The sequence below is a fragment of the Notothenia rossii genome (genome assembly GCF_949606895.1).
Source record: "Notothenia rossii genome assembly, chromosome: 7".
NCBI lineage: Eukaryota > Metazoa > Chordata > Actinopteri > Perciformes > Nototheniidae > Notothenia > Notothenia rossii.
In genome coordinates, this window is record NC_136905.1 from 68,006,649 (window position 1) to 68,024,722 (window position 18,074).

Below are 18,074 nucleotides of genomic sequence, written 5' to 3' on the forward strand. Positions count from 1 at the left end.
CTAAAGTGTAAGAGGTTTAAGCCTGTATAATAACAAGTGGACAATCATTCTAAATGTCAGCATTTAGGCAGAGAAAAAACATCAGGTTATGTCAGGTTTTATGGTTTTTTTGGGGGGAAAGGTGTTTTTTATTTTCCCTTGGGAATCGATATCACCAAAAGCCACAAGATCATGAGTTGCATAGTGGGTAAAGTGTTATGCATTGACCACTGGCAAATTGAGTTAGTGCACTAGCTGTTATCTGCCACAGTCTACTTTGAAAGAAAAAACAGACAGCTTAGTTTCCCAAACTAAGGGCGCCATCATGTGCCCAATCTAGGTAATACAACAGAGATCATAACTTGGAAAAAGGCCTTCTGCTTTTGATTTCATGTTTGATTCTTATTAACTCACTTTGTTCCAAGTGTTGGTTATCTTGGCTTTGCTCCCAGTCAGGAACTTGAGTTTCAAACACAGGTACAAAGTTGTCCTCCCCTTCTGTTACTGTAAGATAAAAAAATACATTTCAGATGTCTCACAGTGACTGCATCTGATCTGTTTACTCATGCCTTTGCTTACCAGTGGGTGCTTCCAGAGCCAAAAACAACCTTGTGTTCATGGCTTCTTGGGCACATTCAGAGTGACCTTCACGATTATTCTGCTGCAGGAAAAAGTGTTATATTACGTTATGTTATTATACCATACTTGATATGTATGATCAATTTTTAGGTTAAAAAAACAAAAAACGAATTGGTAATGTTTATGGAGCGAATGCAAACACTGCACCATGAGCTCTTGCCAGAGTTTAGCTTGAAGCTCTTTCCTTTGACGCTTGACTTCTTTTTCAAGGCAGATCTTTTCAGAAAGTATTTCATCAAGTCGTTTCATTTCCTCAAAGGCCCTCTGCAGTCGGGGATTTTCTTTTTCTTCATCGGAAATTTCAAGGGGACACTGGCCTAAAATTGCACACATATTATAAAGACTGTTGAGTAATGGGACCACACAAAAAAAACAGTGTAGTTCTTTTTCATTAGAAAAAATGTAATTACCTTTGTCCAGACCTCTGGATGAGGAGTTGATTAAACTTTCTTCATAACGGCTCTGGATCTACAGGGTAAACATTGTTTGAAATCTAATTCTTTCAAATTCAATAACCATGAATGTATCAGTTTTTACTCAATTACCTGAACATCAGCAGCATCGTTAGTCAAAACAACCAGAGCAAATGGAGTAGTTGTACCAATTCTGTCACCATGAGACAATGACATGCTTGACACACGGCTGCCTGTCTGCTCACTCGATGCAGGTCGAGAAATGTCATCCAAAGTACCTTTGATGATTTCCATGGTGCAATTTCAAGAAGTAAAACGTCAAAAATATATTATTAAATTGCTGTTGCCTAAGTAAAACAACTTGTCTCCTTGTGTTTTGGTCACTATGGATGCAAACAGTCCCGGATGTTGTAACTATGGAAATATGCATGTGTTACCATGGCTCCTGGACGGAATTGAGGCAGCCAAACTGATGCTGCAATCGATGCTGCTAGCTAGCGTAGCGGATAACAAGCTAGCTAGTAAGGAGCTAGCTAGGGGTTAGCTGTAGCTGCACCGCTGCGCTCGATTATTAAATGATATCTTCGTTTAATTAGTAACGTCAAATGTCGTCAGTGAAGCTGAGATAGTGTTAATAAATGTATACAGTGTGAGAACGCGAAGGTGGAGGACTCGAGGCCGTGTTTTTGTGGTAGGTAACGCCAAACAACGAGCCCTTTTTATGTCTTACTATCGTTAGCCAGCTTTGAAGGCTACAATTGATTGTCCAAGGCAGCTAGCCTAACAATCGAACCAGCTGTGATGTGCTTCGTTGAATATACATATTCAATTGGTGTCTGCACATTTGCTAGTTGCTAGCTAAGTATACTCCACATTTTACACTCGGTGTATAACAGTGGTTTATTTTTGTTTTGGCCTTGCTCCCTGTAACGTTATCAAACGTAGCTATTAAGGCTAACAAGTAAGCACCGAAAATGGGTGTGTAGCTGCTGCGATAGAACCATTCAGGAACAGGGTCATATTTGACGTGTGGGTGACATGGTTAGCTAAAAACGTCGCTTCGTTTAGATAATTAACGGTATTAAAGGGAGCACCTGGCATGGGTTTCGCAATAAAAACGCTAACTTGCTAAATGGTTTTTGCTAGGCTTTTTTTCTCAGTGCTGTCATTGTACCAAAATCACACCCATTTCGATGGAAGCTGTCCAAGCTCTGCAGAGTACCTGCGCCAGCCAGGTGACAGCATGTGGTCAAGGCTCTGGGTGATTGCTTTTTCATCATAATATGTATAGCCTTTTTGTGCTTACAATGTGTTTTCATCATACCAGGTTGAGTTGACTCGGCGGGGAAAGATGTGCGATGGAATGATACAGTCAACATCAATTGCCTTGTGGGCCCACAGCTCATCCACTAAACGGTTGTTGTTTTTGTTGCTGCTGGTACTGACTGCAGTGTCCACTGGGCAAGGGTCAGGTAAGGAGCACAACGATGGTTGAACACTCATACAATGTTAAGCATTTTAGATTGTATCTGTACATTAACCTTTCTTTTACGAATATTAATAATATTATTCAGCTTTGTTATCTCTAAGAAAAAATGGTTGAAAATCAAACAATCCTGACAAAGATGGGATGTATTGCATGTCATACTGCTCAGGGGATACCGTAGTGACTGTTTCCTAACATTGTTTTCAACATTTTACAGTTTATCCAAGCAGATTTATTTTTCAGTAATACTACAGACTTAATAAAAAAGCACTAAAACCGTCCATTATAATGTCAGTGATATTCACATGTTATTGTTACGGAATAGTTAAGTGAATATTTAACATAAAATAATTTCGTACAGATGTCCCGATTTAAGAGGATGGGATTAGCCATGACACTGCCAAACCATACAATATTGCAATTTATGTAATAGGTAGAATTACAGCTTCGACATTTTCTGGACACATGTGGTGCCATGCCCTTGTAGTGCAGATGGTTATTATAGGTCATATTGTGTGTCACTTACTGGTGGCTTCACTGGGTAACATGTATCAAACACGGCTCAAAATATTTATTGTATTAATTCTGCTGAAAACCTGCGCAGTTTCACAGAATTTCTCATTTGTTTCGTCTGTTCTTCCCAGGATGTGTGAGGCCCTATATGGTCCAGAACAGCTGGGTAAACCTCACAGAAACCAACAGGGGCTCCTTCCCTGTGGGCACAGTACTGCAGTACAGCTGTGACCCTGGTTACCTGCCAGACGGACCCAGCATCCTCACCTGCAGCACAATCGGACGCTGGACCTCTGACCCTCCTCACTGTATACGCAGTGGTGGTAAGTTATTTAGTCTACCTCAGTCTTTGTCCAATCTGCAAAGTAACGTAGAATGTCTCTGATGTGAGCAACTAACCTCATTTAAAATCTTCTCTCTGTAAATTATTTGTAATGATTTATGTTTGCAGATAAACAACACCATGCACTTGTTTTCTTTTCCTCCATCAGCATGTCTACCCCTCTTCAAACCCGAACATGGGGGCTACACCTGCCACCCAGCGCCCTGCCGGATGTTTTCCCACGGCACTGTGATTGAGTTCTTCTGTGACGATGGCTTTTTTCTCAGTGGAGACTATAACTACCTGACCTGCCAGGACGGACAGTGGGACGGCCCCATGCAGATCAGTTGTGTGAGCCAAGGTTGGTCAGTCCTCAAACTGAGATGTATCAATAAGATCAATTAATTTTTCCGAACAATCTGAACCCCACATGGCTCCTAATTTGACTTACTGTGGCCTTGCTTTTCAATAGATTATATAATCACCTGCATTTCTATAGAAACAGCATAATCCTGGCTAGAAGTATTCTCAAAAATATTTGTGATGCGCAAGTTGTAATGCCATAGATCATAAGAAAGAAAAAAAGCTAAACTTAGTTTTAACTTGACCAGTTTAGCACTTTGTAACAAATCTGCTGTATACAAAATATATTTAAGCTAATTAGAGATCTTAACTGTTATTTGTCCCCTTTTTAAGGTTGTGTAAGACCCTCCACAGTGCAGCATGGCTCAACTAATCTGACAGACTCCAATAGGAGTTTGTTCCCTGTGGGCACAATACTGCGGTACAGCTGTGACCCCGGTTACCTGCCGGTCGGATCCAGCATCCTCACCTGCTCCAAACTGGGACACTGGTCCTCTGAACCTCCTCGCTGTATAAGAAGTGATGGTAAAAACAAACCCCCTTTTAATACAGTCTGCATTTTCACCACCCTTCAAAACTGTTTACAACATGTAGTTATAGTAAATAGTTTGAGATTTTTTATTTGTTTAAAAAATATATATATGTCAGGGTTTCCGTTAGCCGGTAATTACCGGTTTTTAGCTGGTAAAATTTAATAAAAACCGGTAAATTCAAAACCTTCAAAATGTCCGATGCTCCGATCGATTGGCCGCCGATTATTATCGGCCGATATTCACTCTTAATAGTTTGATCTGTGCTCTCTATAAAGGCTGATCAGGAGAGCTGGATCTGATCGATATGGACATAAACGCGAGTGAAGTGTAACCGGACGCGAGAGAGAGATCAGATCAGCTGCTCCATAATCACCTGAAGCCCCGCCCACTGTTTAGCGCGCTGCATGAGAAACTGACGGGCTGTCAGGAGAGAGGGAGAGAGGAAAAGAGAGGATCCGTTTCTCCCGTATTATTATTCAAAGTTAATGTAAACTTTTGAATAATGTACTTACTCTACTACAAGTAGTTTCTTTGAATGTAATTCACAATTCTCATTATTATTATTATTGAAACATGACCGGTAAGTTTCAAATGTGTCCGGTAAAATTAATTCTGTCCGGACGTTTGACCGGCGAGAAAAAATCCTAGCGGAAACCCTAATATATGTATGTATTCCGTGTATTTTTCCGTTTAATGTTCTAACCTAGTGTAAGCATTTTCCCTATGTATTTCAGCGTTCTGTGTTCGTAACACAAGCAGTTTGTTTATATCAAAAACAACATGAGTGTTTTCCTGTAAATGCAGTCGGAGACATATCGGGGCTCTGATCATACAAACCAACTCCACAAGAGATCAGAGAAAACCTTCTTTCTTCTTAAGTCAACATCCAGCAACTGCAAAAACAGACACATTATGATCAATGCGCTGCCCAGATCTTTGAATACTCCGAATATCCTTGGATGGAGACAAAGCAAGTTTTATTACAAACAGATGCACTAAGATGACACGTAGCGAAACAAGATACAGCATCTGAGTTTATGTGTTTTATTGTTTTTCCTTTCTTCAATCGACAGTATGCCACACTCAATATCAGCCAGAGAACAGGAGCTCACTTGTGGAAGGCTACCTCATGGCACTGGGATTCAGTATTTATGTGATGAAGGTTATAATCTGAAGCCTACTATAAATTCCGTTATTGTCAGTATTGGAAATGGGGCAGACTAATGTCGAGCAGCTGCCTCACATAGCAAGGTATAGATAGATTGGCTGACACGTATCAGCTATTAGCGCAAATAGCTGAAACGTCCTTTTAAGTGCTTTTATAGACAAAGCCTGAATATGTTTGTTTTTGTAAATTCAACTTTTAACTGTATTTGTTTACCCCTTTTTAAGGTTGTATAAGGCCCTCTACGGTGCAGCACGGGTCCACTAATCTGACAGAAACCAACAGAAGCTCGTTCCCTGTGGGCACCGTACTGGAGTATAGCTGCGACCCCGGTTACCTGCCCGACGGATCCAGCTTTCTCACCTGCTCTGCACTGGGACACTGGTCCTCTGAACCTCCCCACTGTATACGCAGTGACGGTAAAGACAGACCTCCAGAAGATATGAAGTCGTTTTTAAATAATGTAAGCTAGTGGGAGCAGTTGAACTAAAGAGGCACCAGGAGGGAGACTTAGGGAACTCCACATGTCATTTTTGTACAAACGTTTAATAAAACACAAGACAAATGTAAACAGTTTAAACAATAACGTAGTCCCTTGCATGTTAACATAATTCAAGTAAAATAACATACAGCAGTGGAGTTTATGTATTTATTGTTTCCTTTCTCCTCTGTCGACAGTTTGCCAGCCTCCATTTCAGCCAGCGAATGGGGGCTACACCTGCCACCCCGCCCCATGCCAAAGACTTTCTCAGGGCACTGTGATTGAGTATTTCTGTGAGGAAGGCTATGTCCTGAAGGGAGACTATAAATACCTTACCTGTCAGTATGGAGAATGGGACAGCCAAATGAAGCTCAGCTGCCTCATGGAGCAAGGTACACAAATAGATTACATATTTTTTACTATTACATAAATAATTAAATTAACTTCTGTACACATAACTGTGTCAACTGTTATGTGTTTCACAGACCACAACCCAACTTTACCATTGGGGATGCCCGCCCTGTCCATAGTGGCCTCCACAGCCAGCTCAGTGGCCCTAATACTGCTCCTGGTGGTGCTGTTTGTTCTTCTGCAGCCAAAACTCAAATCCCTCCATCGGTGAGTCTGCCCTCAAAATACGGAAAAGCACTTTACACTAGGGATTTGTACCGAGCGCCGGTATTAAACGGGCCCCGGGGCTGAATTATTAAAGACCGTGGTGCCGCTAAGCTCCGACGTTATCGGTATTTTTATCGGTACTGGAGACATCTAAAAAATATGTCATATGTATTATTGCTACACAAACATTATATTGTAGTTTTACTGTCGCCAACTCCGTTTCTAATATGCAAAAAGACTGCAAAATGCGTCCATGATTATTTTTAGTATTTTCGATCTCTCTCCCCCGCCTGCTTGCGAGGGGGCGGGGCAGTTTACACACACACGGCTGCTACATGCGGCAACACACACACACACACACACACACACACACACTCGGAGGAGAACGCGCTCCAAGGTGAGGTTAAACTTCTCCCTGTCTCGATGTGGACAATGCTTGTTGCCAAAAGCGCAATAAGAGTGAGTTTAGCATGTAAGGGCGGTAACACGAGCAATTTGTCTAAAAATTTAGCAAAAGTGCTCCACATTCAGACGGAGAAATGCACCATTTTCAACTGTCTTTCTCGTAGCTATGTAGCCCCATCCACGAGTAACGGTTCCACGTCAGGAGTTATGTATGCTAGCAGCAACACACAGGGTTAACTCAATTATACAACCATGGGTTAATGATTAGAGGTAACTGAGTTATTTATTTTGTTAAAGTTTCAGCTATTCTGTTTACAATTCTGTCATCAGATTATTTAATACGATTTGTTAAAAACATTGTTGTTTCTTTTGATGTGAAATATTATGTATTTAATTTAAATAAAAAGCAATGTTAGTTTTGTTCACAATTTGTTTAGTTCGTTTACCTTTTTTTTTTTTTTTTAAAGAACCGATAAGAGTACCGTTAAAAGACCAGACCGATAAGCGGTATCGATAAAAGTAGTAGTACCGTTAAAACCTTAACGATACCCATCCCTACTTTACACTCAAGAAACTAGTGGTAACTAACTGTCTTCTTATCCTTCACACCTAGAAGGGATCAGGGAGTGTCCGGACAGCCTGTGTCCATCATGGTGGAAGGAGTCCAGGTGACTCTGCCCTCGTACGATGAGGCTGTGAATACTTGTGGAGCCACGTCCCTCAGCTCCGAGTCTCGAGTCCAGATAGTGCTGTCTGAGGGTCAGCACGCCACAGCGCCAGAGGCTGGCCCCTCTCGGCCTTCTTCCCTCAAACAGCAGCAGTCAGAGATGGCCGTGGTCCACCCTGTGCCGTCCTCCTCGTCACCTTCACCCTCATCCTCCACCTGGATTCTGGAGCACGCAGGTGCTGCAGCTCCATCATACTCTCAAAGAAGGCCGTCTGCAGGCAGCGACCATCACAACCTGTCTCTGGACTCTGAGATGGACTACTCTGATGGTGAAGCCCAATTCAAACACACTTCTTACTTACCTAAAACCCCCTCTTTGCTAATAATGGTCTTTTGTCTACAGATATGCCATTGCTGAAGGAGGCCTGAAGAATGCAACAACCTTTGTACTTACTCGAGGATACCAGCGTTGCTACTGACCTGCACTGGTGAGCGGGTAACTCTTGAGAGTTTGTCAACACAGCTGTCAACACAGACGAGGCTCTGAGTGAAGCTGTGGGTCGCTCAGAGTAGTTCCTCGGCCCATCCCAAAGGAGAAGAGAGAAGGGATTCACATGTACATACATGCTTACATTTTTCATAACAATTCCTTATCTATGTATGTACGTCTAATGTCTGAAGCTCCGTTTGAAAACGTAGAACAAAAACAGAAAGGAAGAAAAATGAAGAAAAAATGTGTCTTACAGGCTGTTGAACTGAATGCCTGTTGTATTTCAGTTTAGTGGGGGAACTCAGTTTGAGAGCTAATAATCTCTTCAGTGTTTGTTCACTGTTACTTTTCTTTAAACACATTTCGCACCAGAATCGGTGAAGATGCATGAAAGAAGGAAATCAAGATTATTGTCCAAGTCATTTACTCACAGCATTGTCTTCACAAGGTTTTTGTGATTAGAAAGTATTACTTAAGGTGTTATTATTCATGTCCTTCCACATGTCACTGTACAGTTTATGGTAACTTGTCCCCCCAAGAGTTCACTCAGCTGCATTTTTCATTGGATTGAGGGCAAACACTTTTTTTCCCAGGCCTGCATTAAGCACATTTAACTCTCGCAAAGCTTTCAGACGTATTCTCTTCATACTCCAACTCTTGCCCCCAATGGCCTTAGCTTTCCACTTCTATGCACAGGATTCTGTAAAAAATAAGGAATTTGAAACATGAATGTCAGTTAAATGCCTCCACAGCTTACGGCCCGTCCACACAGCGGCGTGCGTTGAAGCTTCAACGCTTCTGCCCATTCACTTTGAATGGGGTGACGTCACACTTTGCCGAACTGCATTGTGGGAGTGTTGCTTCGCTTTGCTCGCGTTGCTCACTTCAAAAGTTGAGCAATGTTCAACCTGCCGGCAAGCTTCAACGTACGCCGCCGTGTGGACGCTGTTTTAGTGATATTATGTGTGGCTTTGTCAGACACATCACTTCTACACCAGAAAATATTATTCTCTTAATTTATTCAGGCTACTTGTAAATTCCTGTTTTGAGTGTAAAAGGGAAATTTAAGATGTGTATTTATTTATTTGTTACCACAACGCTGTTGATCAGCCATGGCTTCTTTTTAATGCTTTCACAGCTCTTGGAGAAAGTCTTATCACCGCTTTAGTTTTGATTCTTCTGCAGACATGTTCTAAGTGACACTGTTAATGTTGTTTGGACGCTCCTACACGTGAGTGAGTAAGTGTACAGATCAGTGTAATGTTAGTGTTCACTTGGTTTGACTGTCCATTACATTTACTTTTGGACTGAGGAATTCATTTTTTTTTTGTGTTTCTGTGAAGATGGTAGTTTTAATATATGTAAAATGTATTAAGTTAAATTTACTCTGTATATACCATACAATTATTTTGATTAAATATTATTTGAGATGTTCAAATTGCCTTTATGCTTCTTTTTCATTTGGTCTGAATTAATTGAAGTATTCAACAGTCTCAAAAGACCACATGACACATCAATATATTTTATCCACATATTCATTTATTGTCAAATTATAAGTCATAAAATTAGCACATTTTAAGTACAAAAATATAAATACAAAATGGATTTTTTTTTTTTAATCATGGCATATTAAGCAGTACATATAGTCACCATTTTATAGAATTGATTAAGTAGACAGTATTAAGAGTATTAGTCCCCCTTGTTTCACCAGCCTTCCCTATCACAGGCCTGAGTGTAGAACATGTTATGGAGTCTTCACTAGGTAGGATTCGGCTCCTTGCTCCAGCACTAGGCGGTGATTTGTGGCGCCATCATTGCCGCTTCACCTCCATTTTGTTTAACATCGTCACCATCTGTGTAAGAGAGGTACATTTACATTTTAATAGTCTTAATTCAAAACACCAATAGCTCCAAATGTCTGTGTGCTGGACACAGCTGTACAAAAACACTGGGACAGCTGTGACAGTTACCCTCGGCCAGTGGCTTGAATGCTCGGTAACATCTGAAGCAGAGGGTCAGCAGCAGGGCCTCTGCACATTGGAATGTGTAGTATACCAGCGGGAAGAGAAACATGGGTCCTATGACCTGGGGGGAAAAGGCCACTTTAAGGATGGCAGTGCACAGCTGGATGTTTTGACACCCTGTTTCCATGGAGACTGTCCTGCTGCATCTAAAGAGAGGTGAGTCACTTGGCATTAGTAATGTTCTACTCAAATGCACCAATTGTATTGACATATACTAATAATAATACATTTTATTTGTAAAGCACCTTTCATTGCTAACAGCAATCCCAAGGTGCTACAGGAGGCATAATAAAAACAAACAAAAGTTTAATCAAAGGCTTTTTTTTTATTAAAAAAAAGGTTTTTAGGCCTTTCATGAAGGCGTCCATTATCTGTGGAGTCCTCAGGTGGTCTGGGAGGGAATTCCACAGGTGAGGAGCAGCTGCACAGAAAGCCCGATCTCCCCTTCGTGCGGAGTTTGGTCCTCGGGGGGGGCGAAGCCAATGGTTGGTTGTGGAGCGGAGGTTGCGTGTGGAGGTTTGTGATGTGAGAAGTTCCTTCAGGTATGGAGGAGCTTTCCCGTGGATGCATTGATGGGTCAGTAGTGCGATCTTGTATTAGAACCTGAATGAGACAGGAAGCCAGTGGAGGGAATAAAGAACGGGTGTGATGTGGTTGTATTTTCTCATCCTCATCAGGATCCTGGCGTCACTGATCTGTACGTATTGGAGCTTCTGAGGGCTCCCGCTAGGAGTCCCGATGAGGAGAGCGTTGCAGTAATCGAGCCTTGAGGAGACGAAGGCATGGACCAGTTGTTCAGCATCTGACAGGGAGAGAGTGGGACGGAGTTTTGCAATGTTCCTAAGGCGGTAGAAGAAGGTTTTGCACAGGTGTTTGATGTGGGTGTCAAAGGTCAGATGTCGGTCAAATCTTACACCCAGGTTGGTAACTTCTGCGGAGAGGGGTATGATTTGGCCAGAAAAGGTAACGTGGGTTATGGGAGATGGCTGGACCTGGTTTGGTGTGCCAACTAAAATAGCTTCTGTTTTGGAGCTATTTAGCTGCAGGAAGTTTTGCTGCATCCAAGCCTTTCTCCTCAATGCAGGTGTTAAGGGATGTTGATGGGACGGTGAGGAAGCATGTGGGATAGGGTATGTCTTTATATATAGCTGCGTGGTGTCATCAGCGTAGCAATGGAATGATATTCCATGCTTGCTGATGACATGACCAAGGGGCAGAGTGTACAGGGTGAACAGAGTGGACCCGAGGACCGACCCTTGAGGGACACCACAGGTGACAGGGTGTGTCTGGGACCTCGCACCTCCCAAGGAGACGTACTCGACTGGAACCAGCCCAGGGCGGAGTCAGAGAGTCCGATGGTGTGTTCGAGGCGCTGAAGGAGGATGTTATGGTTGACAGTGTCGAATGCTGCAGTCAGATCCATGAGGATGAGGAGAGATGGGGAACCATCATTAACAGGTCGTTTGTGACCCTGACCAGAGCTGTTTCAGTGCTGTGGGCGGAACGGAAACCGGACTGGAATTTCTCAGAGAGGCCGTTTAGTTGTAGTTGGTCCTGAAGCTGGGCGGCAACTACTTTTTCCAGCACCTTGGCTAGAAATGGGAGGTTGGAGATGGGCCTGTAGTGTGCGAGGACATCTGGGTCTAGGACGGGTTTTTTGAGAAGGGGTCTGATGACGTTTAAAGAGCCGATGGAACATGGCCAGCCTTGAGGGAGCTGTTGATGACGTCAGTGATCGTGGGACTTATAGCCGAGATTTTCGATTTGACAAGGGCTGTGGGTAGAGGGTCTACTGTGCAGGTGGAGGGTTTCATCTTTCATCTTGCAGATGATGTCTGCAACCTCTTGCCGAGAGATCTCCGCGAAGCAGCAGAGCGGTTGGAAAATCCCATGCTGTGGGTTAACAGTAGAGACAAAGTGCAAGGGGTGGAGAGAAGTGAGCGAATAGTGGCAACTTTTGTCCTGAAGAAAGTAACAAAGTTATTGCACTGCTCTTCTGTAGTGTCGATGTGTGAGGAAGTTTGTGGCTTGAGGAGATGATCAACAGTAGAGAAAAGCTGCTTGGAGTTTCCAGGATTGTTACTGATGATGTTTGAGTAGAACTACGACCGTGCTTTTTTGAGTGACTTTGAATAGGTTTGTTGATGTTCCTGATAGGCTAATCTGTGAACAGTGAGTCCAGATCGTGCGAGATGCTGCTCGAGTACACGCCCAACTGCCTTCATGCTACGTAACTCTGAAGTGAACCAAGGGGCTGAGTGGGAGAAGCTGACTGTTCGTGATTTCAGTGGGGCGTGGAGATCCAGGACAGTACTCAGGGTTTTGTCTTGAAATAATATGATTTTTCCCAGATTTAGATTTTTTAATCTAGTTTTTCTTCACTTATTTTAGCACTGTAGGTTGGTTTAAAATAAAACTTTGAGACGGGATTTAGATCCTTAATTAAAAGGACATTTTTGCTTAATTAGTATCAAAAGTAAAAGACGGCTCTTGTGAAGGTTTGACTATTACCTATTTATTAATTAAAATGATGATGCATAAATGTGGAAGTAGCCTTTTACTGTTATAACTATACTTTTTACAGTTTCCTCTGTTGGAGCATCATATTGTATAAACTTGTATAATAGTGTTTATAGTAATTATATTCACTATATAGCTATTGATCAGGCCCTTAAGATTAAACCAAAGGGTTGCAAACAACATTTATTTGTTTCTATTGTGTGTTTTTAAAAAACAACCAATTATCCCCTCACATCATACAAAACAATGAAAGCAACCCAATTATAGAGATTTTTCACTTACTTTGGACCGAGTCTGCATATCATAGACATCATATATCCCAGCGTAAATCCAATCAGAGGCATCAGAGCCCCCACGGTCAGCACATCCGGTGTGAGGACGAGCCATACCACGTCTTTGCTGACGAAATAACACAGACCGCACACTAGGACAGCTGCAACTGGCAGGATGCCGAGACCAGCCTGAGGAGAAAGCAACAACATGTTACAAGGGTCAGTTAATGAATCGCAACATGAAATGTACTGAAAAAAAACGACTCTGTTCCTGCCTAATTCCAAATGTGGCAAACATCGTCTGGAGGCTTCAAGGTCTGCTTTCAGACGGAGGACTTCCTGTTTATTTGTACCAAAAATTACACCGATGCCATGATGACTTTTCATGGAAACTTGTTTTTTTTCATTATGTTTTACAGTTGTAAAAGCACAGGTGTATAAAATAAAACAATGGTTCAGTTTTATGGTATTGTGCATGCTGGTTTTCCCGATATGACAAGTCCAAAATGTTTGCTTTCAAATTTCAGTCTCACTTTCTTGATGAACGGTGAGTATTTGGGTTTGTAGTGGTTTATGGCTATGCCAATGGCACAAGGCACCAGGGTGAGAGCGAGAGCAGAGATGATGCCGACGTACGGTACGGCATCTTCCAGACCGTCAAAACCTTGGCAGTAGATATAGAGCAGCAACGGCATCAGACCCAGAGCAGCGATGCAGGAGCAGGTGGTCATCACGATGCTGGGGAGGTGTCAGAGAGAGAAGAAGCTTTGTTAGGCTGACCTGCCTTCAATGTTGTTACCTGGAATCAAAACATGAATGAGGGTTCACCTGAGGTTCATGTCACCCTTCATAGCCAGGGAGAAAATGTTGGACAGGCTTCCCCCTGGACAGCAGCCACAGATGAGCACAGTCACAGCCTTGATGGGTTCCATCTGCAGGATTTTGGCTAGAGAGAAAGCAGTCAGGGGCATGATGCCGAACTGGGCCAGCAGAGCAATGGATACTCCTTTTGGCTTAAAGAGATGGGCCTTTATTTTGGAAATCTTCATCGTACAGCCAAGAGATATCATGGTGATGAAGAGGATGCCGACCAAGAGGATGTTGATGGCTTTGTTTAGGGAAGGGGGGATGTTCAAGACACCCATCACACTTCCATTGCCAGAGACGTTTGCCTCATTGTAAATGTCAGTTATTCCCTTGTAGACTAATGTGGCGTTCATTGTGGCGCTCATCCCAACACGGCTGGGCTGCGGTTCTCACCTGGAACACAAAGCAAGTTAAATAAATTACCAGCTAAGGCAATACAGTTTGTTTTTGCATTCATTAGACGTCAATACACATAAATTCAGCATCTAGCATTTGATTTCAGTATTCATTTGAGAATAAATTGAGTATTACTAATATTTAACCTGCTATTTATTGAATTTAGTTGGGTTTATCCACACAGTTTTCCAGCCTTCTTGCTTTATTCTAAGCCCAACTTTAATTGGATTGCATTCTTTTGGTACAGGGGAATTTAAAAAACTCGGGCAAATTACATCAAATACTTGATTAGTGTTGATTGATAATACAATAACAGGAATGCATAATATCACCAATGTGAAGCCAGGACAGCAGCAGCTTTTAGAGTTCAGTCAAAGTCCAGCATACCATTAATCAGCAAAAATGAAAAAGAAGCCAGAGTTTACACCTGCATATGTAAAAACATCATTTGTAATGCTTCTTTTGAATGGTTGACGTGTACTTTGCAGTATGATGAACGTGCAGAGTCTGACATCAGATGCTGTTTCCACATTGACTCGTTGAAGAGGGAAAGTTTCTCTTTGCTCCCCTTGAATCTCAGCATGAACCGGTATGTTTTCTGTCATCACAGATGGTTGGGAAGCCAGTTTCGGTTCAGTATGCAGCTGACACTGGTGTTAAGAAATGTTATATCCTACCCATATATGTTTTCAGTGAAAGATATTGATAATTTAACAATTTTGTGGAAAGAAACGAATGCATCTTAAGTCGTTATTGTTTTCATGTATCTATGTATGATTTATTTGTATTAATCTATCTCTTAATGACTAAGCAACACAGCAGAAGTAAAAATACAAATGGTCTTCCAACTTAAACATACTTTAGGTAAACCCCAAAAACTATTATAAGTACCGTTACAACGTGTGATCTAATATTATGTTTATTTATTATTATTATTATTATTATGTTTTTATGTCATCACAGATGGTTGGGAAGCCAGTTGCGGTCCAGAATGCAGCTGACACTGGTGTTAAGATATGTTATATCCGTATATGTTTTTAGTTGAACAAATCAGCTTATTCTGGATTTTTAACAAGATAATTTAACTTTTTTGTGGGAAAAAACGACTATGCATCTTAAGAGGATTTATTTGTAATTGTTTGTATATATGATGTATTTTATAAATATATCTCTTAATGACTAAACCACACAGCAAAAGAAGTAAAAACACACATGTTCTTCAAATTTAAACATACTTTAGGTAAACCCCCAAAACGATTACAAGTAGCATTACAACTGAAGTCTGTATAATCTGACATTATGTCCTTCTCCTGTACTACTGCTGAGTATTGTGCCATCCCTCAGCCATCTTTCATTGTGTATATCTCTATGATCTTGTTGTTTCGTCCACACTGTACACTCACAAGACATGTCAGACTACTCCAAACATTTTCTCTAATTTAAATCACTGTTTTGTTCTTAAATGATTTATGTTATTTGATTGTGTAACTACGACCTCAGCTTCAGGCTTTTAACATGTCTCTAAATCAATTACAGATCATTTAAAATCAATTGCATCATTTTATCTTTTCCTTACAATCAATACATTTCTTTGTGTGAAAAAATATAACAATTAAGTTGTTCAGTTATTATCTTTGCAGCCTAACACAGTACATACATAACATTACATTTAGCTGATGCTTTTATCCAAAGCGATATCTATACAAAGTCAGAACAACAACAAACTTTGGAAAACAACATGCATCTTAATGTTTCTAACAGTTGGTTAGCAGGCTGTTATACCGAATACTTTATAATTAATTTGTTCTATTTTGGTCTTTTCATAAAAATGACTGGTGATACTTTAAGAATACCATAGCTGCAGTCTTACCTTTTGAAAAGCAAAAATGTATAATGACAATAAATAAGAAATAGCGGATAATTTTCTTACCTTAATTTCAAGCCAGCTTCGGTAACTTTGCTGTACTCACTCTCACTATTGTTTCCATCTCTCCTCCTCACATTCTTGTGCCTAACTCTTTTTGGCCCCTGTGCCCTCCCCTCGCTGTCACATGGACTCATGGCAACATGGTCGGTGTAAACACGTTCAACTCCAGAAGCAAACCATTTGAACCTAGTTCAACTCCTTGCACCGCTGTTTTTATTCTCACATGTTACACAGAATTCTAATGTATCCAGCTTTCAAGCCGATTACTGGAAGTCATGCCCAACACATCAGGAGTTGGTACCAGTTTTTCAGGGCACTTTGGGAAACTTTGGCCAGAATAGACTTGCTTCTGTACCTCTAAAAAGGCACTTTATGCATTTGGCCTCAAATGTGTAAACAGACCCCCAATTATCATTATGCAACGGGGCAGACACAGTTTGCCTGGCAGAGTTGTCAGTCTTTTCAAAAGGGGCCTCTTTTTATTGTGAGACTTGGGTGCTTTGTACACCAAGAACTTTTAATTACAACTTGCACAGCGGAGCAGGCTACAATGTTGTTGGCTTAATCTCTGAAGCATGTGTCTAAACTGAAGGGGCCATTTCTTAAATCTCAATGCACCTCACGTGCTAACATGCAATGGAGTCTCTTACATGATCATGAGCTTTAGCTATGTTAACTTGCTGCTTCCACATGCATAGATGTCTGGTTAAACAATATTATGCAACAAAAACAGATACAACTGATAGCCATAGATGTTGTTTGAGATTTAAGGAGGCATTAAGGACAATCAAAGTACAGCAAAGCAAGTATTTATGAATATTTTCCATCTGATAAAAAGTAAACTGAGAATATTAAATTATGAGGATAAATATAATTTACATTTGCTATACATTTGAATCCTAGAATTCCTCGAAAATCGTAGAAAAATCAGATGTAACTGATCCAAGCATTATGTTGAATATCACCATCTAAAAGTGTTTCCCATTCAAGTTAATCAATTGTGTAAAAGGCAATCAAAGTATTCCGATATGCAGTATGTCTGTGATAGTTCCATAACCCTATTGACATATTAAAACTTGTGGACAACATTTGGAAAACCTAATTGTGTGAGGAAACACACAATAAATCCCTGGTTCTCCCGATTTATTTAATTTATTAAGATGTATTTTTAGACATCATCATTTAATATAATACAGATTGTATTCTGTGTGCAAAAATACAACCATTTACAAGTTTTTTTACTGCTGGATTGATGGACTTTTCCCGTTGCACAGGTGAGAAAGTCATGACAGTAAAGGTCAAAGGCCCGACATGGTGTCTAAATATTACATGAGAAAGTGTATGTGTTATCATGTAATTTAAAAAGACATAAAACAGCCCATGTTCCTCTCTTTCCTATTCAAATTAGACAAATAACTCCTCATAATACATTCATAAGTGCATGTATTGGGTGCTGCAGCAGGTTTATATGCAGTGATGACTTGCTGCAGAAGCTATTTAAAGGTCCTGTGGAGGCAAGTGTAAAGCCATGAATGGTGGGTGGGGGATGGCAGCCATAGTGAGCCAGGCCACCATCTGGCCTCAAAATCATATGCTGCAAGAAGAGCTTAATTATTGTAACACACTGCCCTGTTGTCAATGACCATCACACTTTAACAAAATGCATTTTGCTGCCAATACCAGAGAATCGTGTTTGCATAACAGATATTTCAGGAGCATGTCACATCAAATATTATTGTATATGTTTCGACATCACTGATTCACTTGTGACAATTTCAAGAAATGCATGTTTCAATTGTTATAATTACAATACAGCAAAGATATGTGCATGAATTTGAGTAATAACACGGAAGGTCCTGAGGCTGCTGTGCTTGCTACTTGTAGGAGATAACGGTATATTTTGGTGGGAGAGTCTAAACCCATTGTCTTATGGGAAATGTAGTTATTATGCCAGAAGCAGCGACAGCGCTAGTACGGCTGTGAGTGGTCAAATT

The 18,074-nt window shown here is 41.0% G+C and overlaps 3 protein-coding genes across 9 annotated transcripts in view; 1 reads left to right on the plus strand and 2 right to left on the minus strand.

Annotated features, from left to right (window-relative positions):
• Positions 1–1,326, minus strand: part of fsip1 (fibrous sheath interacting protein 1) — a 43,830-nt gene extending 42,504 nt beyond the window's left edge. For 3 of the 5 annotated variants that reach the window (XM_079692616.1, XM_079692612.1, XM_079692615.1), the window contains exons 1-5: positions 1,164–1,326; positions 1,029–1,086; positions 766–935; positions 559–640; positions 394–483 (exon numbers count right to left, since the gene is read on the minus strand). In XM_079692616.1, the coding sequence (XP_079548742.1) occupies positions 394–483; positions 559–640; positions 766–935; positions 1,029–1,086; positions 1,164–1,325 (562 nt within the window). In that variant the 5' untranslated portion in view covers position 1,326. The remainder of the gene's footprint in view (positions 1–393; positions 484–558; positions 641–765; positions 936–1,028; positions 1,087–1,163) is intronic. The other 2 variants (XM_079692614.1, XM_079692613.1) reach the window with 2 other exon arrangements.
• Positions 1,327–1,543: 217 nt separating this feature from the next.
• On the plus strand, positions 1,544–9,512 carry LOC307046256 (sushi domain-containing protein 4-like). Of its 3 annotated transcripts, none has more exons than XM_079692588.1 (11): positions 1,544–1,722; positions 2,178–2,266; positions 2,359–2,503; positions 3,162–3,353; positions 3,522–3,713; positions 4,049–4,240; positions 5,641–5,832; positions 6,092–6,286; positions 6,380–6,512; positions 7,534–7,913; positions 7,988–9,512. In XM_079692588.1, exons 2-11 carry the CDS (start codon positions 2,225–2,227, stop codon positions 8,011–8,013), a joined length of 1,689 nt encoding a protein of 562 aa, XP_079548714.1. In that variant the 5' UTR covers positions 1,544–1,722; positions 2,178–2,224; the 3' UTR covers positions 8,014–9,512. The 3 variants fall into 3 exon arrangements, with proteins under 3 accessions (XP_079548714.1, XP_079548713.1, XP_079548715.1); XM_079692587.1 differs by having other exon boundaries at positions 1,546–1,722; positions 7,531–7,913; XM_079692589.1 differs by lacking the exon at positions 2,178–2,266 and having other exon boundaries at positions 1,548–1,722; positions 7,531–7,913.
• A 112-nt stretch (positions 9,513–9,624) lies between these two features.
• On the minus strand, positions 9,625–16,291 carry slc10a1 (solute carrier family 10 member 1). The gene is made up of 6 exons (XM_079692617.1): positions 16,084–16,291; positions 13,719–14,150; positions 13,424–13,628; positions 12,901–13,079; positions 10,045–10,244; positions 9,625–9,927 (listed from the first exon to the last, which is right to left on the minus strand). The coding sequence occupies exons 2-6, from the start codon at positions 14,120–14,122 to the stop codon at positions 9,863–9,865; spliced, it is 1,053 nt and encodes a 350-aa protein (XP_079548743.1). The 5' UTR covers positions 14,123–14,150; positions 16,084–16,291; the 3' UTR covers positions 9,625–9,862.
• Positions 16,292–18,074: the final 1,783 nt, after the last annotated feature.